Raw genomic sequence first — 18,562 nt, forward strand, 5'->3', positions numbered from 1 at the left:
AGAGGGAGACACAGAATCTGAAACAGGCTCCAGGCTCTGAGCAGTCAGCACAGAGCCCAACGCGGGGCTCGAACTCCCGGACCGCGAGACCGTGACCTGAGCCGAAGTCGGACGCTTAACCGACTGAGCCACCCAGGCGCCCCAAAATTTATTTTTTTAATGTTTATTATTTTATCTTTGAGAGAGAGTGTCAGAGCATGAGAGGGGGAGGGGAAGAGAGAGAAGATCCCAAGCAGACGCCATGCTCAGCACTGAGCCTGACTTGGGGCTGGATACCACGACACTGGGATCATGACCCGAGCCAAAATCCAGAGCTGGATGCTCAACCGACTGAGCCACACCCTGTGCCCCCAAATTTATGATATTTATGAGACACCTGGATATTTGAAAACTGACTGGGCATTTGACGATATTAGGGACTTATTGTTCATTATTTTAAATTTTATAAGGATATTGTAATTATTGTGGTTTTAAGTCCCTCACTGTCAAGAGAATGCAAAGGCAAGCCACAGACTGGCAGAAAATATTTGCAAAACACATATCTGACAAGTGTTATCAAAAATACACAAACAACAACACTTAAAATTCAAAGAAAAGAAACAATCTGATTTTAAAATGTGCAAAAAAACCTGAACAGACCTTCACCAAAGAAGATATACAGATGGAAAGTAAGCACATGAAAATATGTTCGACCTCATATATCATTAGTGAATTACAAACTAAAACAACGAGATAGCACTACACGCCTATTAGAATGGCCAAAATCAAGAACACTGACACCACCAAATGCTGCTGAGAATGTGGAGCCGCAGAAACTCTCATTCATTGCTGCTAGGAACGCAAAACAGCACAGCCACTTCAACTTGGCCACTTCAGCTTGGTGGTTTTTCACAAAACTAAACATACTCTTATCATACGACCCAGCAATCTCTTTCCTTGGTATTTATTCAAATGAATTGAAAACGTATGTCCACGCAAAACCTGCACAATGATGTTTATAGCAGCCTTATTCATAATTGCCCAAACTTGGAAGCAAGCAAGTATTGCTAAGCAAAAGCAGCCAACGTGAAAAGGCTACATACTGCCGGATTGCAACTCTACAACACCCAGGGAAAGGCAGGACTATGGAGACATTAAAAAGATTAGTGGTCACTGGGAATCAGGCTAGAGGGAGGGATAAAAAGGCAGAACACAGGATTTTTAGAGCAGTGAAAATATTCTGAATGGTGCTACAATGGTGGATATCTGAACCTCCCTCTGAGCCCGAGTATCTAGCACCTATGAGTGGTTCTGTCACTAACCTTTACTTTGCCACTCTGACTTTTAAAGCCTCTGTTGACAGCAGTCCACTCTTTTATGGCAAAAAAATAAAAAAAATAAATTAAAAATGAAAGGATGATAGATTATGCAAAGGAAGTTGTTTATTGATTCTCTTTAATGTGTGTGTGGAAACATGCAAATGAGGATCCCTGGAGTGGGACAAAGAAATTCATTAGCCAGCTACAGCTTGAAAGACATCTCCTGTAAGACCTTCTAACTCTTTGTGTTGATGTTCTCTTTTTTTATAATCACTGAACAATTTTCCAGTTTTTAATGGGATTCTGCTAAGAATTTAAAAATAAAAACAAAAGCACTCAACAGTTGCCTTAAGTGACGCAGCCCCCTTGGTAGGTCTATCTTTTACCATTCAATTTTAGTAAATTGCCCTTTTGCTTCCCTAGTCTCCTGAAAGCCTGTATTCAGAACTAGGTTACCAAAATCTGATCAACCATCAGCAAACTAATAAACGTAAGCTTTAGGACTGAGGAAGGTAACGAATCAGTCCATGGAGCTGAGCTGGAACTACCAGGAGAACAGCGACCCTATGGCTGAGCCATCACCACTTTAAGTGTAACTAGACGACTCCCTTGCCCGTATATTCTGGGCCACATCCCTCCCACTAGGGAAAAAGTTAGAAATTGTGACTAAGTAGGGGTGCCTGGGTGGTTCAGTTGGCTAAGCATCTGACTTCAGCTCAGGTCATGATCTCACCGTTCAGAGTTTGAGCCCCACATTGGGCTCTGTGCTGACAGATGGGAGCCTGGAGCCTGTTTCAGATTCTGTGTCTCCCTCTCTCTCTCTCTGCCCCTCCCCTCCCTCTCTCTCCCTCCAAAATAAATAAACATTAAAAAAAATAAAAAAAGAAATGGTGACTAAGTAATCAGAAAGCACCCTTACTTACTCATTATGCTCAAGCATTATAAGGTTTTGAGACAGTGAGGCTGGCCAAGTTGGGGAAAGAAGTTCTGAAGCAAAAAGGACAGTCTGTAGGTGCTTGGGCCTTGGTGCTGGCAGGGACAGTCCCAGGGACTGACTCCTCTTCTGCCACCTTGGATAGAAGAAGAAGAAAGAACTATAAGCACATGTGATGAGGGACCATAAGGCAGGCTGAGGGCAAAGTACAAGCTAGCATACACTCCCCCTACAGGTGACATATGTGTGATATTCCTCAGGCACTCCTGGCTGCCCAAGGACAAAGGAAAGGACAGAAAACAAATGGTTAAACTGATAGGGTCTCCATCAGTATACAAATATCTTAGTAAATTACAAGAAAAAGGCAATCTTATCAATAACTTAATCTCCAGTAAACTATAGACTCAGTTTCCTGGAGCCCCAACATCACTCCTCCATAGTAATATGGGGAACAAAGTCAAAAAGGAAATGGCAGGTAAAATTAAATTTCCTTATAACCTGAAGGCATTGACATATACTTGAGGCAGGCAGAGTAGAACTCCAGGAACTCCCTACTGTCTTAATGTTAATACTTTGCTAGAGGGAAAAACAATTTTAGCTTGACAAGAGATAGGCCTCCAGTAATCTGTGAGTCCTCTTGGGGCACCTGGGTGGCTCAGTTGGTTAAATGTTAAGCATCCGACTTTGGCTCAGGGCATGATCTCACAGTCTGTGAGTTAGAGCCCCATGTTGGGCTCTGTGCTGACAGCTCGGAGCCTGAAGCCTGATTTGGATTCTGTGTCTCCCTCTCTCTCTGCCCCTCCCCCACTCATGCTCTGTCTCTCCATCTCTCAAAAATAAATAAACATTAAAATAATTTTTTAAAAAAGAAACTTCCTCTTGACCTCACCTCTCCCAGCCCCATAGTGTATAACGAGTCACTCTTCACAACCACAGTGCAGTTCTTTCTGCCCACAACCCTGTCCCCATGCTTTAATAAAATCACCTTTTTTGCACCAAAGATGTCTTCAAGAATTTTTTCTTGGCCGTCAGCTCAGAACCCCCATCTCCCCAAACCCCATCAACTGGACCCTGTACTCTCCCACAGAACAAGCTGTGAAAAGTCAGACAGACTGGGTGGTTCAGTTCAAAGCATCCTCCCTCCTGGACTCAACCTCCACCCCTCCCACCCCTGCCCCAATTCACCCCATCCCACCAACTAAAAGAAAGAGGCAGAGGCCTTTTTCTGTTCTCACTTGTAACCTGTGTGGTACAACATGATTTTTTGAACCACATCTACCCACGGCCTGATGGCATCCATTCAGGCCTATTTCTAGCTGGCATTTCCTGGCTCCCTACGTGGCTAGACCTGGCCCACAGGTTGCTGTGGGACACCAGGCGGCCAGAGGTGAGGCAGGCGAGGGCTCATGGTGCCTCACGGGTAAGTTTAAGTGCAATGCACCTGGCATTGTAGGGAGAGCCCACTGAACCTTCCCCCCGCCCCCTCCCCCCCACCCCGTTCCCTTAAAGAAGGAGTCGGGGTGGGGGGTGGGGGGATAAGGTGAGTCTCGCGCTGAGGAGACCAAGAGAGAAAGTCTTGACTTGTAAACTGGCTCAGGTCAGCTAAAAAAAAAAAAAAAAAAAAAAATGTGCTTAGCCGTTAGGAATTGCAGTTAAAAAAGAGTTTGGAGAGGATTCTGTCAACTGGTTCGTAGGAAATTGACTGAGGGGGCTGAAGAGTGCGGGCGACGAGGAACAAGTGCCAGCGAGGGAGAGGCTGGTGCACCAACGGGCCTAGGTGCGTGAGGCGAGAGGAGTGTGAAGAGCTCAGAGTTACCAGAAAGGGGAGGAGGTGGGCAGGAGGCCAGGAGGCCAGGAGGCCAGGGGTAAAAAGGGAAGCACCCGAGAAAGGACGGGGAGGGAAGGAGAAATGAAGGCGCGCCCCCTAGCGGCCCGACTGCGCCAGAGCCCTGCCCCTCATGCCTTAAAGCCCCGCCCCAGCTCCGTGAGCCGTCTGGCGCAGGCTTCCCTGCTGTCGCGCGGCACTATAGTTCCGGCCGTGGTGCACGGGCGGAAAGTTTACGCGGACGGACTGCGCCGGCGATGGGCGCGGGGTGAGTGGAGGTGGCTGCGGTCTCGGGCCGTCCTTCGTTGCTTGTTGGAGCTGCAGGAGAAGGGGTCAGGGGTGAGGAACCACGCGGAACCAGCGCCCGGCCTTTCCGCCGCCCCGCGCGGTCTCTGCGGCACCAGTTCCGGGCCCTGCTTCGCGGCGTCTGCTCCCGGGCTCCCCTCGCTCCGCGGCTCGGGGTCGTCGGCCGCGCGTAAACACCACGATTTCGGCCCTTCCCTGGGCCCTGTTCGTCCCCTCTACCCATGAGAGACTTCCCGATCAAAAATTTTGTTTTGGGCTGATTTTAAGGTAAAAATACACCCCTCCAGCTGCGATTCAAATGCAGGCGTGCTGTATTACAGGCTGAAGGTTTCGAGATGAAGTTGTATCTGAGAACCTCAGGGCAAGGGAAGTCAGGCTGACTCAGAAACCTGAGGGTAGGTGAGGACCGGAACGTGAATGGGCGGGCGCCTAGAAATCCGAGTGGAATCAAAACTGCTGAGAACCAATTCTTTACGAATGAGCCAATTGTCACCTGCTGGGAAGAATTGCAAATGTGTACTTCTGTGACTTGGCCCTAAGGCCAAATCAGGTGGCTAGGGTCTATTCTCAGCAGTAGACTGACCTTGAGAAAGGAGACCTACAGTTGTCTTTAGCCATGTATGTAAACAGTACTTACGGGGAAAGGCGGGGGTGGGGCGGGGAGGTGAGCATTAGCCCAAGTGAGAAATGCTTCGCGTTCTCACAAAATTGCTGGACTGTGGTGGGCAGGATTTTTTTTTTTTTTTTTTTTTTTTTAAATCGGGGCTAGACTGCTTGAGTGAATCATCCTTCAAGAACATGCAGTTCCCTCTTTTACTTCTGTGCTTACAACCTGGGTACTAAAATGGTTTCCCATGACATTGCCACTATTAAGAAGGTGGATGGACACACACGCATCAGTAAGGGGAAAGAGCCAGCACTCGAGGTGTTCGCAGAGAAGGCAGGACTGCCAGCCGTGGTCGCCCAGTGCGGTGTTAACAACCGATTTCGTGGGCGAGAGATGCTTTCGTGTACCTGATCTAAATCTTTGTAGCCTGTTTCTCAGTTTCCTCTAAGAGTTGAGGAAGTACTTCCCATAATCCCCAACTTTCAGTAACAGGTAGGCCTCCACGCAGGAATAGGTCTACCCATGAGATTCTACTTGTGGGAAGAGGCTTAGGTGTCCCTAGTATCTCTGATTGAATGAGGAGAGAAGGAAATGTGTTCCTAGTGTCCAGAGTTAAAATTTATCATGTGTTTTGCCAAAGAATTAATGTTACATCTGATGATGAGGGGTAGTCATTATGAAACATTTGTCTAGCTCACACTATGTGCCAGTTACTGTGATAGGTTCCCAGGAGACCATTGGTGGGCAGTGCCCTTTTATTGAATTTATGGCCTAATGTAGTATAGTTGAACCGATATTGTACGGAACCTCACCTTTGAACAACACAGCTAAGACCCAGAAAGGAAATAAAAAAGACTGAGGAGGTGAAATATTACCAAGTTGACACACATAAGCCCATACATTTGACAGGAGAAGAAACCCACAGACTCACTTTGGACGCAGTTTTAACAAGCTTGATTACCTGACTTTCCAGCCCATAGTAGCCAAGAAGCAGCAAATTAGAAAGAGGAGGATGATTATAGGGGATTACTGAGGAAAGTAGAATGCAAACTTATAGGCTAAAAATTAATTATAAAAAGACCAAAACAAAACACAACAGCCTGGATACCTTGAATATAACACATTGTTTCTTTTCTTTTTTTTTTTTTCTTAAGGCATTGTTTCTGTGTATGTTCTATATAAGCCCTGTTTTTTGGGGCCTTAATGATAATTATGTAGAAAAAGGTAAAATGGGAAACACAGGGTTAGCAAATTAAACTGAATTCTTTGCGCTGGTACTTTTCAACATCTTTAATAAGGCCTGAACTCATTTTTCTTGGAGCATTTCTCCAGAACAGTGTTCCGCAGCATGTACTTGGGGGAATGTTGGTGTAAAGAAACCTATCAGAGTACTAGGGTGTTGGGCAGTATTGGTGTTTAGACGGGTGATGCCAAGTCATCATAAGAGATAAATTATGTTCAGCACACAGTGTTTAATGAGGCAGAGAAGAAAGATACACATTTTAATTTTGTCTATCAAAATGGTGAAACATTTTGGAATTTTTTTTAAGTTTACTTATTTATTTATGTATTTATTTATTTTGAGAGAAAGAGAAAGCATGAGTCAGTGAGGGGCAGAGAGAGAGAGAGAGAGAGAGAGAGAGAGAATCCCAAGCAGGCTCTGCACTGTCAGCACAGAGCCCACTCGGGGCTCAAACCCCTGAACCACAGATCATGTCCTGAGCTGAAGTTGGGCGCTTAACTGACTGAGCCACCCAGGTGCCCCAACATTTTAGAATCTTGAGGAGTCTGGAAAAGTAATTTATATCTCTCATTTAATCTTTGTTGATGTTAGATACATGAGGCATTACTATATTTGAAATGTATCTCGGGCCACTATGTGGTAAAAAGGCTTTTCCTACTTGAGTCCCTGACTCCCATTTATAACATTGCTTCCCTGAACCAGTATGTTCTAAGTTCCCAGCAGCCTATGTAGAAATGGAATTTTAGAATATCACACATTAGCAGTTGGATATTTTAATGAAACAAGCAGCCTGGCTACTGTTAAATGTGTTTAAAGAAAGTTCTAAAAAAGAAACTAATGAGTTTTTAATGAGTATTATCCATCCAGTGTGTTCCCTAATTGTATATGCAGTATAATTTTTATGAAGTTGTAATCAGTATATACATAGAATGCTATGACCTGCTTTTCTCAGTTACTGGTATTTTGTGTAAATATTTTTCATATTTACATACGTGTCTTTTATTTATAGCTATATGAGATTTGATTATGTCAATAGAATGTAGTTTGCTTAGTAACAGTAGCAGCAAGTTGTGTCCCCATGAACAGGTCTGTATATCTATGAACTATGTTCTCTATTTTTGAGAATAGAAATGTTTTCTCCATTTATTCTGCATATTGACTTCTATACACAATTTCATGAGATAATGCCAGCTGTCATTCACATTCTTTAATTTTGTGCTTTTCCTTCAATTAAAGTACTGTTGCCTGATTTATGTACAGTGCATACTACTGAGTGTGTTGCTTTTGTAATAGTTAATGATTTCCAGCTTTGTCTGATTTGGATTATGACTCTTCTAACCCTTTCATTTTTATATTTTGCATTCATTTTAATAAAAAGGGCACCAAGCAACACGATAATTAAATAAACACATATACAAATACTGCTGTATTCATTAAGATAGTAATAATGCCCGGGGCCCCTGGGTGGCTCAGTCAGTTGACCATCTGACTTTGGCTCAGGTCATGATCTCACGGTTTGTGAGTTTGGGCCATGTATCTGTCTCTGTGCTGACAGTGTGGAGCCTGCCTGGGATTTTCTCTCTCCCCCTCTCTCAGGCCTTCCCCCCACCATGTGTGCCTCTCTCTCTCTAAAAATAAATAAATAAATTGAAAACAAGAAAAATATTTATGTGGTCCTTGATTTATGGCCATTTAGTGGGTGATTCTAGGAGTCTTCCTCACAGGGAACTAAGCTGCTTGCTTCCCTCCCATTGAACTCTCCACAGATTTGCCTTCACCTCAACTTAAATGTGGTTTGCCTTCACCCATTTCTGCAAAGTTTGGTTAAATTATGGTGGGGTAAAAACAAAAAACAAAAAACCTTTTTCTCTCTGTGACATGTAAGACCTAATCATGTTTATTTTCTACAGCATTTTTCTGTTCGTAGCTGTGTGTTTGCACTCTGACTGGGAACACTGGGATCACTTTCATCATGCCAACAGTGGTGGTAATGGACGTATCCCTTTCCATGACCCGACCTGTGTCTATTGAGGGGTCTGAAGAATATCAACGCAAGCACCTAGCCGCCCATGGTTTGACGATGCTGTTTGAGCACATGGCCACAAATTATAAGCTCGAGTTTACAGCCCTGGTGGTTTTTTCATCACTCTGGGAGCTGATGGTTCCCTTCACAAGAGATTACAACACACTTCAGGTACAAAAAGGAATAAGTGTTTGCAATACAAGGCTCAAATTTTTAGGGAGGAAAACAGTGTTACCATATTGCACTGAATATTTAGAATTTGGGATTATTTAATGTTAAGTCTATAGATAAAATATCTATAAAACAAAGATTCATAAACTGTAAGCCTTATGCCTTTGGTAGAGCTATGAGTTCGAGCTGTGAGTTGTTACTTTATTTTCGTCTCTCGGTTTTCTGGAATTTTTCTGTGGAAAGGAGAGCATGTGCCCCATTTTCTAAATTCAAGGTCTTTAGGTGCAATACTTGATTATTTTCTATTTTCCTATAAACCAAGTAGTTGAAAAATGGCCTTTCTTATAAAAACCTTTATTCTAGAGTAATTCAAAATTATATTTCCTCTCCAATAAATAGCTTTGATTTACAGATGGCAAGAAAGTATAATTTTTAAACCTTAATTGTTAGGTGTCAGTTCAAAAGATGTTGTCTGTGAAATGCCAGAAAATTTACTTTCTGACAACATCTCTAAATCATATTTCCAGCAGTACCTTGCATAGTGCCTTGCCTATAGTCAATAAGTGTTGAATTAAAACAGTTTAGGGGCACTTGGGTTGCTCTGTTCGTTAAGCCTCTGACTTGATTTTGGCTCAGGTCATGATCTCAGGGTTGTGAGATTGAGCCCTATGTTGGGCTACGCACTGGGCTTGGAGCTTGCTTGGGATTCTCTCTGTCTCCTTCTACTGCTCATGTGCATGCATGCGCATGCTCTCTCTCTCTCAAAATCAATCAATAAAAGAAAAGAAAATAGTTAATAATTGCTGGGTAGGTTAGAAATCCAGGATCAGTGTAATGTGATTTTTTTTTTTAATATAAGTAATAGCATTTTGTTAAATCATTTCTTTTATTACCTCACTTTCTTAATGTTACCTAAAAGCTTTTTAAAAATTGCACTGGATTTTTTTTTTTTTAAGTTTATTTATTTTGAGATAGAGAGGGAGCGAGCATGAGCTCAGCACGGAGCTCAACACAGGGCTCGACCTGGGGCTTGATTCCACAACCACAACATCATGATCTGAGCCACCATCAAAGGTCAGACGCTTAACTGATTGAGCCACCCCAGCACCCCTGCACTGGATTTATTATAAATGAGTAGTAAACTAAGAGTTTTTGGATGTTCAGTAGTTCTGAAATTTAGAGAATTACTATCTAAGTTGTTCATAGTAGTGATTAAGATCAGGAGCCCTAGAATCCAATTAAGTGGGTTTAAATCTAAACTCTGCCACCTCTAGGCATGTGACCTAGGAAAGTTACCTCATCAATCTGTACCTCAGTTTCCTCATTTTAAAAATAGGTTAATAATCTGTACCTTACAGTGTTGTGATAATTAAATGCATGTAAAGTGCCTAGGTTGATGTTTAGGATATAGTACTACTCAATTTTTGTCATTTTTTTTGGTGTGTTTAAAAGTTCTTCATTTTAGTTACTTTCTTCAGGGTTCCCTTACAAAGCTATGAACTTGGTGGATTGTTCACTCATACTTGATAAGAGAATAGAATAAGGGGAAGTTGTTTTAATTGTCCTTTGTGGTTGAGGAAGCCTGTCTTACCATTTTTCTTTGAGAAACTATGCTTTTGGGCTCTCAGAAACACAATGTCCCCTGTGTAACGTTCATGATTTGAATGGTTTATGTTGTTTTCTAATAACAGATTAAGACAGTAAAGAATAATGAGCAATTTTATCTTTTATTCAATTAGGAAGCACTAAGTAATATGGATGATTATGATAAAACCTGCTTGGAATCTGCATTAGTTGGTGTTTGCAATATTGTTCAGCAAGAATGGGGTGGTGCAATTCCTTGCCAGGTAATGATCAATTCTTTTTCATTGCCCTAAGTTAAAACCATTAACCACTGAGGTGCTTCGATTTTCTTTAGGCTCTGACACAGCATGCATTGTAATTTCTATAAACTACATTATACACGATTGGTATCTTTTTAAAAGAAGGCACTAAGTCAACACTACCATGCTCAGAAAACAGCAAAATTATGCCTTGAGGAAAGCATTCTCCTAGTAAATTGGCTTATTGCAAACCAATATTGTTTGTATAAAACACGAAGTGCTCACAGTAGAATTTTAGAACACTTCCTAGAAGGGGTAATTATAATTTTGAATGATACAATTATAAACATCAGTACATTATACTCTGTCTTCATTATCTCACTGTAGCATTTATTTAGCAAACTTAACCATCTCAACTGAGTTGTCTAAAAATGGGGGGAGTATGAATGTCATATATCTGTTGCCCTTTACTTAGAGTCCACAGCAGGGTCCACATTAGCATCAAGTCAGAACAGAGTATTAAGATGAAAAGAGAATTGGAAGTTTGCTATAAATATTAGGTACAGACATACCTCAGAGATACTGTGGGTTTGGTCCAGACTACCAGAATAAAGCTAATATTGCAGTAAAGTGAGTCACATGAATTTTTTGCTTTCCCAGTATGTATAAAATTGTTTATACTATACTGTAGTCTATTTAGTGTATAATAGTATTATGTCTAAAAAAAAAGTACATATCCTAATTTAAAAATACTTTATTGCTAAAATGCTGTCAACTGAAAGTTGTAATCACTGACACAGATCACCATAACAAAGATAGCAATAATGAAAAAGTTTAAAATATTGCAAGAATTACCAAAATGTGGCACAGAGACATGAAGTGAGCAAATACTATTAGAAAAATGGCACCGATAAACTTGCTCAGTGCAGGGTTGCCACAGACCTTCGATTTGTAAAAACTGTGATATCTGTGAAGCACAAAACAAAAACAAAAAGAAATACAATGACGAATATGCTTGTGCTTTGAGAAGTGGTACCATATTTTAAAGGAGAAAACAAAAAATCACTGACAAAAATTATAGTAATCTACAACAGGAGTCAGCAAGCTTTTTCTTTTTCTCTTTTTTTTTAACTTTATTTATTTAAGAGAGCGCATGCACACACATGAGCAAGCATGAGCTGGGGAGAGGCAGAGAGAGAGGGAGGGAGAGAATCCCAAGCAGGCTTTGCAGGGCTGTCTCACAAACCATGAGATCATGACCTGAGCTGAAATCAAGAGTCAGACACTTAACCAACTGAGCCACCCAGGCACCCCAGCAAGCTTTTTATGTATTTTAGATGTTGCAGATGTCTGTGACGACAACTCATTTCCACTGTCATGGCATGAAAGCAACCATAGATAAAAAGTAAATAAATGAAAAGCCTGTGTTGCAATAAAATTTTATTTACGAAAACAGGCAGTGTGCCATAGCATATGATTTTTTATTATATGGTCAAACATGGATTCTTTAGTAGTGTCAATGGCATAACTGGTATTTATTTTTTAAGATTGTGGTTGCCTGGGAGTGAGGGATGGGTTAGGGGATTGACTTAAATGAAGCACAAGGGAGAATGGAAAGTGACAGGACAGAACTAGCCTTTATCTTGATTGTAGAAGTCGTTGCTCACTAAAGGCAGTTGTTGGAATTCCTAGAACTGTATACTAAGAAGGATGAGTTTTATTGCATGTGAAGTCTGTCTCAAGAACCCAACTTTTTTTTTTGGTTTTTGGGTTTTTTTCTTACTGTCAAACCACCCTGTTTTACAGAGTATGAACTCATGGGTTAATGAAGACCCTGAGCTGCTATAAAGGTTAAATCACTTTAGCAAATGCCATAAATGCCTTTAGATCAGTTTATTTTCAGAAATAAACATATTTGGCACCTTCATAAACATTTATTTGGTAAATCTGCATACAGAATTTCTAATGTCCTAACAATATACTGAATAAATGAAATTTTGTTGTATCTTCTGAACTAGAAGCTAGCTGGTAGCACAGTTTCCTTTGCTACTTCAGTCATTTTAGAGAAGAAATTCAGAAAATATGTAACAAGCAAGATCTTGTGTACCATGCAGACTTCTGCCTTTTAATATTTTTTCTTCCTTTGCAAAAGGAAGAATCTGAATTTGAGATGTACTGTTCCCTGAGGTCATGGGGCTAGGCCTGGATCCACTTAGATTTGTTTGATGAGTTTTGGAGTGAATCAGGTCCAAAACAGTGTGCTAGGTGTGGAAGTTATTAGTGATTGTTTTTATAATCCGTTGCTATCATATAGATTTGTTTTAACATGGAGTTTTATTAACCAAGGTTTTAGACAGCTGGACCATGTCTTCATTATCTCAGTGAAGTCTGTCTCATTTTGATATTACATGAAATATTTCCATTATCACAAAGCATCTGAAAAAAGTAGGGGCAGAAGTAAATCATTATATAGCATTTGTTCATAGAAGAGGACATTGCCTTGTAATAAATTGACTATCTTCCCAAAAGATGACATCCCTCCAGAAGACTGCCATTGAGCATTCTTGGGCTTTAGAAACAAGAGCCAATCTTGGTACTTCACATGGTTGCAGTCACCTAATACTGCTTTAATAGCTGTTTTATCAAGTACAAGTCTAGAATAGGAAAAGCCAAAACAGTCCTCCTCTGGAATGCTTGGAAAGTCTACCACCCTGTAGGGTCTCTGAAGCAATGAGGAAAATGATTTGTAACCACTGTCTATTGTTGGTATAGTTCGAAGGCATTTTCAAATTACAGGTTGATTAAGAATGTATTTTAAAGGTCTTATACATGTCTGGTTAAATGGTTTTTATGGATACATTTTTAAAACACTTGTCATTTTTAAAAAATATTTTTAACGTTTATTTTTTGAGAGAGAGAGAGAGAGACAGAATCTGAAGTAGGCTTCAAGCTCTGAGCTGTCAGCACAGAGCTCAACACGGGGCTCGAACCCACAAACCACGAGATCGTGATATGAGCTGAAGTCGGATACTTAACTGACTGAGCCACCCAGGCACCCTGAAACGCTGGTCTTTTTAATTGACCAGGTAGAGTTTGACATCTCTGAAAATAGTGTCAAGGTTCAGATTTCCTAGGTCCACGTAAAATAGATCCTCATGTCATTCTTGACGTCCAGTGCCATAGGGGCCCACCCCTTAGCTAAGAGATCGAGTTCTAGTTTTAATACAATTAAGTAAGAATTGATTATATGATTTTAAGTATTCATAGGTAGGTACTAGTTTTTATGTTTAATTATATAAAATACAGTAAAATGCGTAGATCTTAAGCACACAGTTCCCTGAGTTTTGACAGACGCATACACCTATATAACCACTATTCCAGTAAAGGTCTAGAACATTTCCGTTATCCAACAAAGTTTCCTCAACCCCCTTTCTAGTCATTATCCCCCTATACCCAAAGTCTCCTGTTTGATTTATCTTAGCTTTGTTGCATCTGTACTAGAACTTCATATAAATAGAGTCCTACATTGTGTCATCTTTCACTTGACAAAATGTTTTTGAGATTTATTTACCTTCTTGCTTATCTCCCCGAAGAGATGGGCTTTTCAGTGTAGGTGCAATTAGGGAGAAATGAAAACATTGCTAAATGAGACTGCTTTAAATAAATATGTTATTTCATGTACAAACCTCTCACGCTTTGCAAACAGGTTGTTCTGGTGACAGATGGCTGTCTTGGCATTGGTAGAGGGTCACTGCGGCATTCCCTAGCTACTCACAGTCAACGAAGCGAGAGCAACAGGTTTCCACTACCTTTTCCTTTCCCATCTAAGTTATACATCATGTGCATGGCAAATTTGGAGGAGGTAATACCAAGTTCTTTTTAGTTTGGTTAGATACATCTTAGGATTTTATTTTTTAGTATATTCCATTAATAGTAATATTGTGTATACTATAGCATTGAACTCCATTGGTTTCAGCTGAGGCTGGTCACTAAATTATATTTGAAAAGACTCTAGGTCTGTAATGCTCTTTGGAGGTTTAGAGGTTGCCCATCTCGGGAAACATAGCTGGACTTGTTGTTTATCCTACTTCCCACAGAGACTCTTCAGATGCCTAAAAGTCAAAATGTTCTTTTTGGTGTTAAGACATTTCTCTCGTTTAGGAATTCTTATGTCCATTCCACCAGAAATGTTGACAGAAGTGTGCTTGAACTTTTTCAGTAAAGTAACACTACTGATACATGTTTTATTAAGCTCTACTTCCTGCTTTTCTCATTTCTTTGGGAAAGTTAGTTAACCTTTCTTCACCTCAGTTTTTCTGTCTGTAGAATGTAGATAATGATGGTTCTCACCAAAAGATGTTAGAAACGCCTTGGAGGAAAGATACTGTAAATACCAACTGTGGTCACTTCTGAGAATCTTAGTAAAACTTTTTGAATGAAATAGCTCTACTGGTATCATTTTATATAACATTCCTCTTAGTAACCTTGAATCAAAATTGTTATAGTTATTTTTCTCTCACATTGTTAAAAAAATCATTTCTATTACTTATTGGCTGTGTTATTGTGATGGGTTTGACCTTGGTGTGCTGATAATAATCTGTCATTGTGTGCCACTTTACAAGGGTCATCTGTTTTGCCTTGTAGCTTCAGAGTACTGATTCTTTGGATTGCCTTGAACGTCTCATAGATTTAAACAATGGTGAAGGGCAGATTTTTACTATTGATGGCCCCCTGTGCTTGAAAAATGTGCAGTCTATGTTTGGGTGAGTATATCCTTTGAGCTTTTTTTGCCTTCTTACAATCTGTTGTTATAATTTGATATTCCACTATAAGATCTGTTTCATTATTTCTAATTGTTATTTTATTTTTCCTGAGTTGCACAATTGTCAGGTAAAAATTAATGGTAGTAGTGGTTTTTTAAAGTTCATTCCCTTTTAAATTAGGCATGACTGAATCAGCGATGTCTATAGATATTGACCTCCTTACAACGACTCAGCAGTTTCAAAAGATTAATTTGCTTTTGGGCTATTCAGGATTGAAATTTGCTCACCAAAAGTGTCAGACTTTGTTCTATTTCACAAATGGTCAGATCATAGTTTTGGAATCAACTTGAAGGGAAAATAAACTTAGCGTCTTGAAAAAATTACATGAAAAAATATGTATCATATTACTCTTCTAATAACAATTAATCCTCATATTCTAGAAAACTAATAGATCTAGCATATACGCCTTTCCATGCTGTTCTCAAGTGCGGCCATCTAACCGCTGATGTGCAAGTCTTCCCCAGACCAGAGCCTTTTGTTGTAGATGAGGAAATCGATCCCATTCCTAAAGTCATCAACACAGGTAATGTGTTTTTTAACTTCCTTCTTAGTTCTTCTGTCATCCTTACTTTCTTGTAACTTCTGACTTCTACTCTTCTCTATCCAAGAGGATTGAAAAGAAATGTAAGTTCTCATACCAGGGTGCTCTTGTCATCACCAGTATGTATATTTTGGGTGGGAGGAAGCATTGCCTAAGGGGTGGCAGGCTGGTAATCTTTCATGGTGAGGTCATGAATTAATCTCCAATCCTAGATAACTATAGCCCACAAATTAAATAGAGTTAGAAATCATGACCAGATTTACTAGTGACGATATCCTTGAAGTAATTCTTAAGAGATACTAAGATTGATTAGCATCATAATTAAGATCATCTGTGAAGAGCTAGCTTCTAAACTTGGCTGTGTGGTTCTTCCTGTGTGATGCTGGACAAATCACTTCCTCTAATTCTGATTGCCTAGGTGCGTGAAAATCTTTAGATGAATCATGGTCTCTCTGAGGTCTCTGCTCTGATATACTATACCCCTTTAGCCCTGGTGCTTATATTATAACTAAAAGGAAGAGATGTGCTACTGCTTTTACCTGGTTCGTGCTGATAGTGCTGTGCTTAGCTGAGATTGGCAAAGTGAGTCAAACCTAACAAGAGTGGAGAGGAGAGTTGTCTCCTATTGGTGGGTGTACCACTCGAGGTGGTGGGTGCACGTTATATCATCATTGTCCCTTCAGTGCCTAGCACAGTATCTGATGCTTATAGGTGTTTACTAGATAATTGCTCAGTCAACAAATGATTAAGATTAAGTGCACAGTAAATGTTCATTTCACTCATGGGTGTATAGATTTGAAGGAGTCTTGAGAGTGAAGGGCTGTGCAAAGGCTTTTTATTTTTTGTGTCTTTAAGCTCCTGGCTGTCTGGAAGTAGGGCATCCCTCTCTCTCACTGTGGCTCCTACACTGTGTTAAGCTGTGTCAAGTGTTTTGTTGCCTTCAAAACATCTAGATTCTACTCCCTCCCGTCTCTTTTGATTAGTACCTTTGAATTGGTCTTTTCTTTTCCATATAAACTTTTGGTCCAAGATCTTTGTCCATAGCTTATACTTCTTCTAAGCCACTTTAAAATGCAGGCCTTGTGCTACTCAAATGAAAAATATGTAACTGCTTTATGCTGATTCATTTGTTAGTAAGCTGAAGAAGGTAATGACAACTCTCCAGAGAAGCAGATTTCCTGGTGTGTTTGAAGTACAACGTACTCACTGTGACTCTGATTTTTTTTAAAAATCGTTTTGAGAATATGAGTATGTCTGTGCCTAGGAGAAAGACTTGAAAAGCAATTCAATAAAATATTAAGAGAGGTTTCCTTTGACGGTGAAGAACGACTGACTTTTCTTCTTTACAATTTTTAGTGTTTTTCCAAGTTTTTCTATTTATATAATCAGAAAACAAACTTTAAAAAAAAAGTACTTTGGGATAAAACTTTCATTTTTTACCTATTAGGTTTTCAACAAATACCCGTGGTCTTTAATACAGCTTCTATAAAGCAATCATTGTCATGGTTATACTGCTACCTTGGGTTTATAGATAATATATTTCTTTCTCACAGAAATGTTTTTAATGATAGCTTTACTGTCCCAGGATGGCAGTTCCTCCTGCGACGGTGGCTTGGTGGATGTGCTACACTGCGATGCCCCCTGCTGACCAGAGCATCCCTGACTAAACAGGGATTCAACCTTGAAGCTTTCGTCTTGGCTGGGGACCCAGCCTCATAAAAATAAAGTCTAGCTGATTTGTCTTATAACTTAAATCATTAAATGAAAGGCATGTAGTATTATTTCTTCAGCTATTTAAAATGCAAATTATGAAATCATCCAGAGAAACTTCTAATAACATTCCTAGTCAGCGCATCTGAATTCCTTACCTAAGTACTGTATTTGTAAAATCTAGTACGTAGAAAATAATGTACTTCTCTATAGCATGAATTAATTGTGTTGATTCCATTTTTTTTCAGATTTGGAAATAGTGGGATTTATTGATATAGCTGATATTTCTAGTCCCCCAGTTCTGTCCAGACATCTGGTCCTACCAATAGCACTTAACAAAGGTGAGTTCTTTTCCTATTCTGGTTATAAAGATGAAGCACCTTATGATCTGAAGAATTGGGGGAAAGGAATAGTTATTGGATCGGGTTTTTTTTTTTTTTATTTTTTAATGTTTATGTATTTGTTTTGAGAGAGAGAGAGAGAGAGGGAGAGAAAGCGCATGAGCAGGGGAGGGGCAGACAGAGTGGGAAAGTCCCAAGCAGGCTCCACACTGTCAGTGCACAGCCTGATGTGGGGCTCAAACTCACAAACCGTGAGATTGTGACCTGAGCTGAAATCGAAAGTCATATGCTTAACCAACTGAGCCACCCAGGCACCCCTACTGGATTGGATTTTTTAAAAATGGAATGGGGGCCTGGGTAGCTCAGTCATTTAAGCATCTGACTTTGGGTCAGGTTATGATCTCATGGTTGGTGAGTTTGAGCCCTACATCAGGCTGTCTGCTGTCAGTGCCAGGCCCGCTTCGGATCCTTTGTCCCCTTCTTTCTCTACCCCTTCCCTGCTCACATTCTCTCAAAAATACACATTTAAAGAAAAAAAAAAAAAGGAATGTCTTGGGCACCTGGGTGGCTCAGTCGGTTAAGTGTCTGACTCTTGATTTCGGCTTAGGTCAGGATCTCACTGTTCATGGGTTTAAGCCTCATGTTAGGCTTCATGCTGACAGCATAACCTGCTTAGGATTCTCTCTCTCCTCTCTCTGCCTCTCCCTCCACTCACATGCGCATGCTCGCTTGCTCTCTCTCTCAAATAAATAAATAAGCTTAAAATTTTTTTTATATAAAAATTGAATGTTGCCTAATATACTAAGAAACTGGTTCTGCTGTTTTAATTTCACGACCATAAAAGGAACCCTTTAAGCTGTCAACCCCTAGCTTCCCATATCCCTCAAGCCCAGGTAACCAGTAAATGTCCTTTTTGT

General features: G+C 40.3%; 2 protein-coding genes across 3 annotated transcripts in view; one reads left to right on the forward strand and one right to left on the reverse strand.

Moving 5' to 3' along the window:
• SLC24A1 (solute carrier family 24 member 1) overlaps positions 1–3,300 on the reverse strand; it is a 41,389-nt gene extending 38,089 nt beyond the window's left edge. The window contains exons 1-2 of the mRNA XM_019441750.2: positions 3,218–3,300; positions 2,222–2,368 (exon numbers count right to left, since the gene is read on the reverse strand). The gene's annotated coding sequence lies outside the window, so the exon portion shown is untranslated. The remainder of the gene's footprint in view (positions 1–2,221; positions 2,369–3,217) is intronic.
• A 929-nt stretch (positions 3,301–4,229) lies between these two features.
• The window catches only part of INTS14 (integrator complex subunit 14), a 30,845-nt gene continuing 16,512 nt past the window's right edge, over positions 4,230–18,562 (forward strand). The window contains exons 1-7 of one of the 2 annotated variants that reach the window (XM_019441755.2): positions 4,230–4,325; positions 8,124–8,407; positions 10,147–10,254; positions 13,937–14,092; positions 14,875–14,993; positions 15,434–15,576; positions 17,553–17,645. In XM_019441755.2, coding sequence (XP_019297300.2) covers positions 8,186–8,407; positions 10,147–10,254; positions 13,937–14,092; positions 14,875–14,993; positions 15,434–15,576; positions 17,553–17,645 — 841 coding nt within the window. In that variant the 5' untranslated portion in view covers positions 4,230–4,325; positions 8,124–8,185. Of the gene's footprint in view, positions 4,631–8,123; positions 8,408–10,146; positions 10,255–13,936; positions 14,093–14,874; positions 14,994–15,433; positions 15,577–17,552; positions 17,646–18,562 lie in introns of both variants that reach the window. The other variant, XM_019441754.2, reaches the window with a different exon arrangement.

This window comes from Panthera pardus, unplaced genomic scaffold, assembly GCF_024362965.1.
Source record: "Panthera pardus isolate Hobbes unplaced genomic scaffold, ASM2436296v1 HiC_scaffold_24, whole genome shotgun sequence".
NCBI lineage: Eukaryota > Metazoa > Chordata > Mammalia > Carnivora > Felidae > Panthera > Panthera pardus.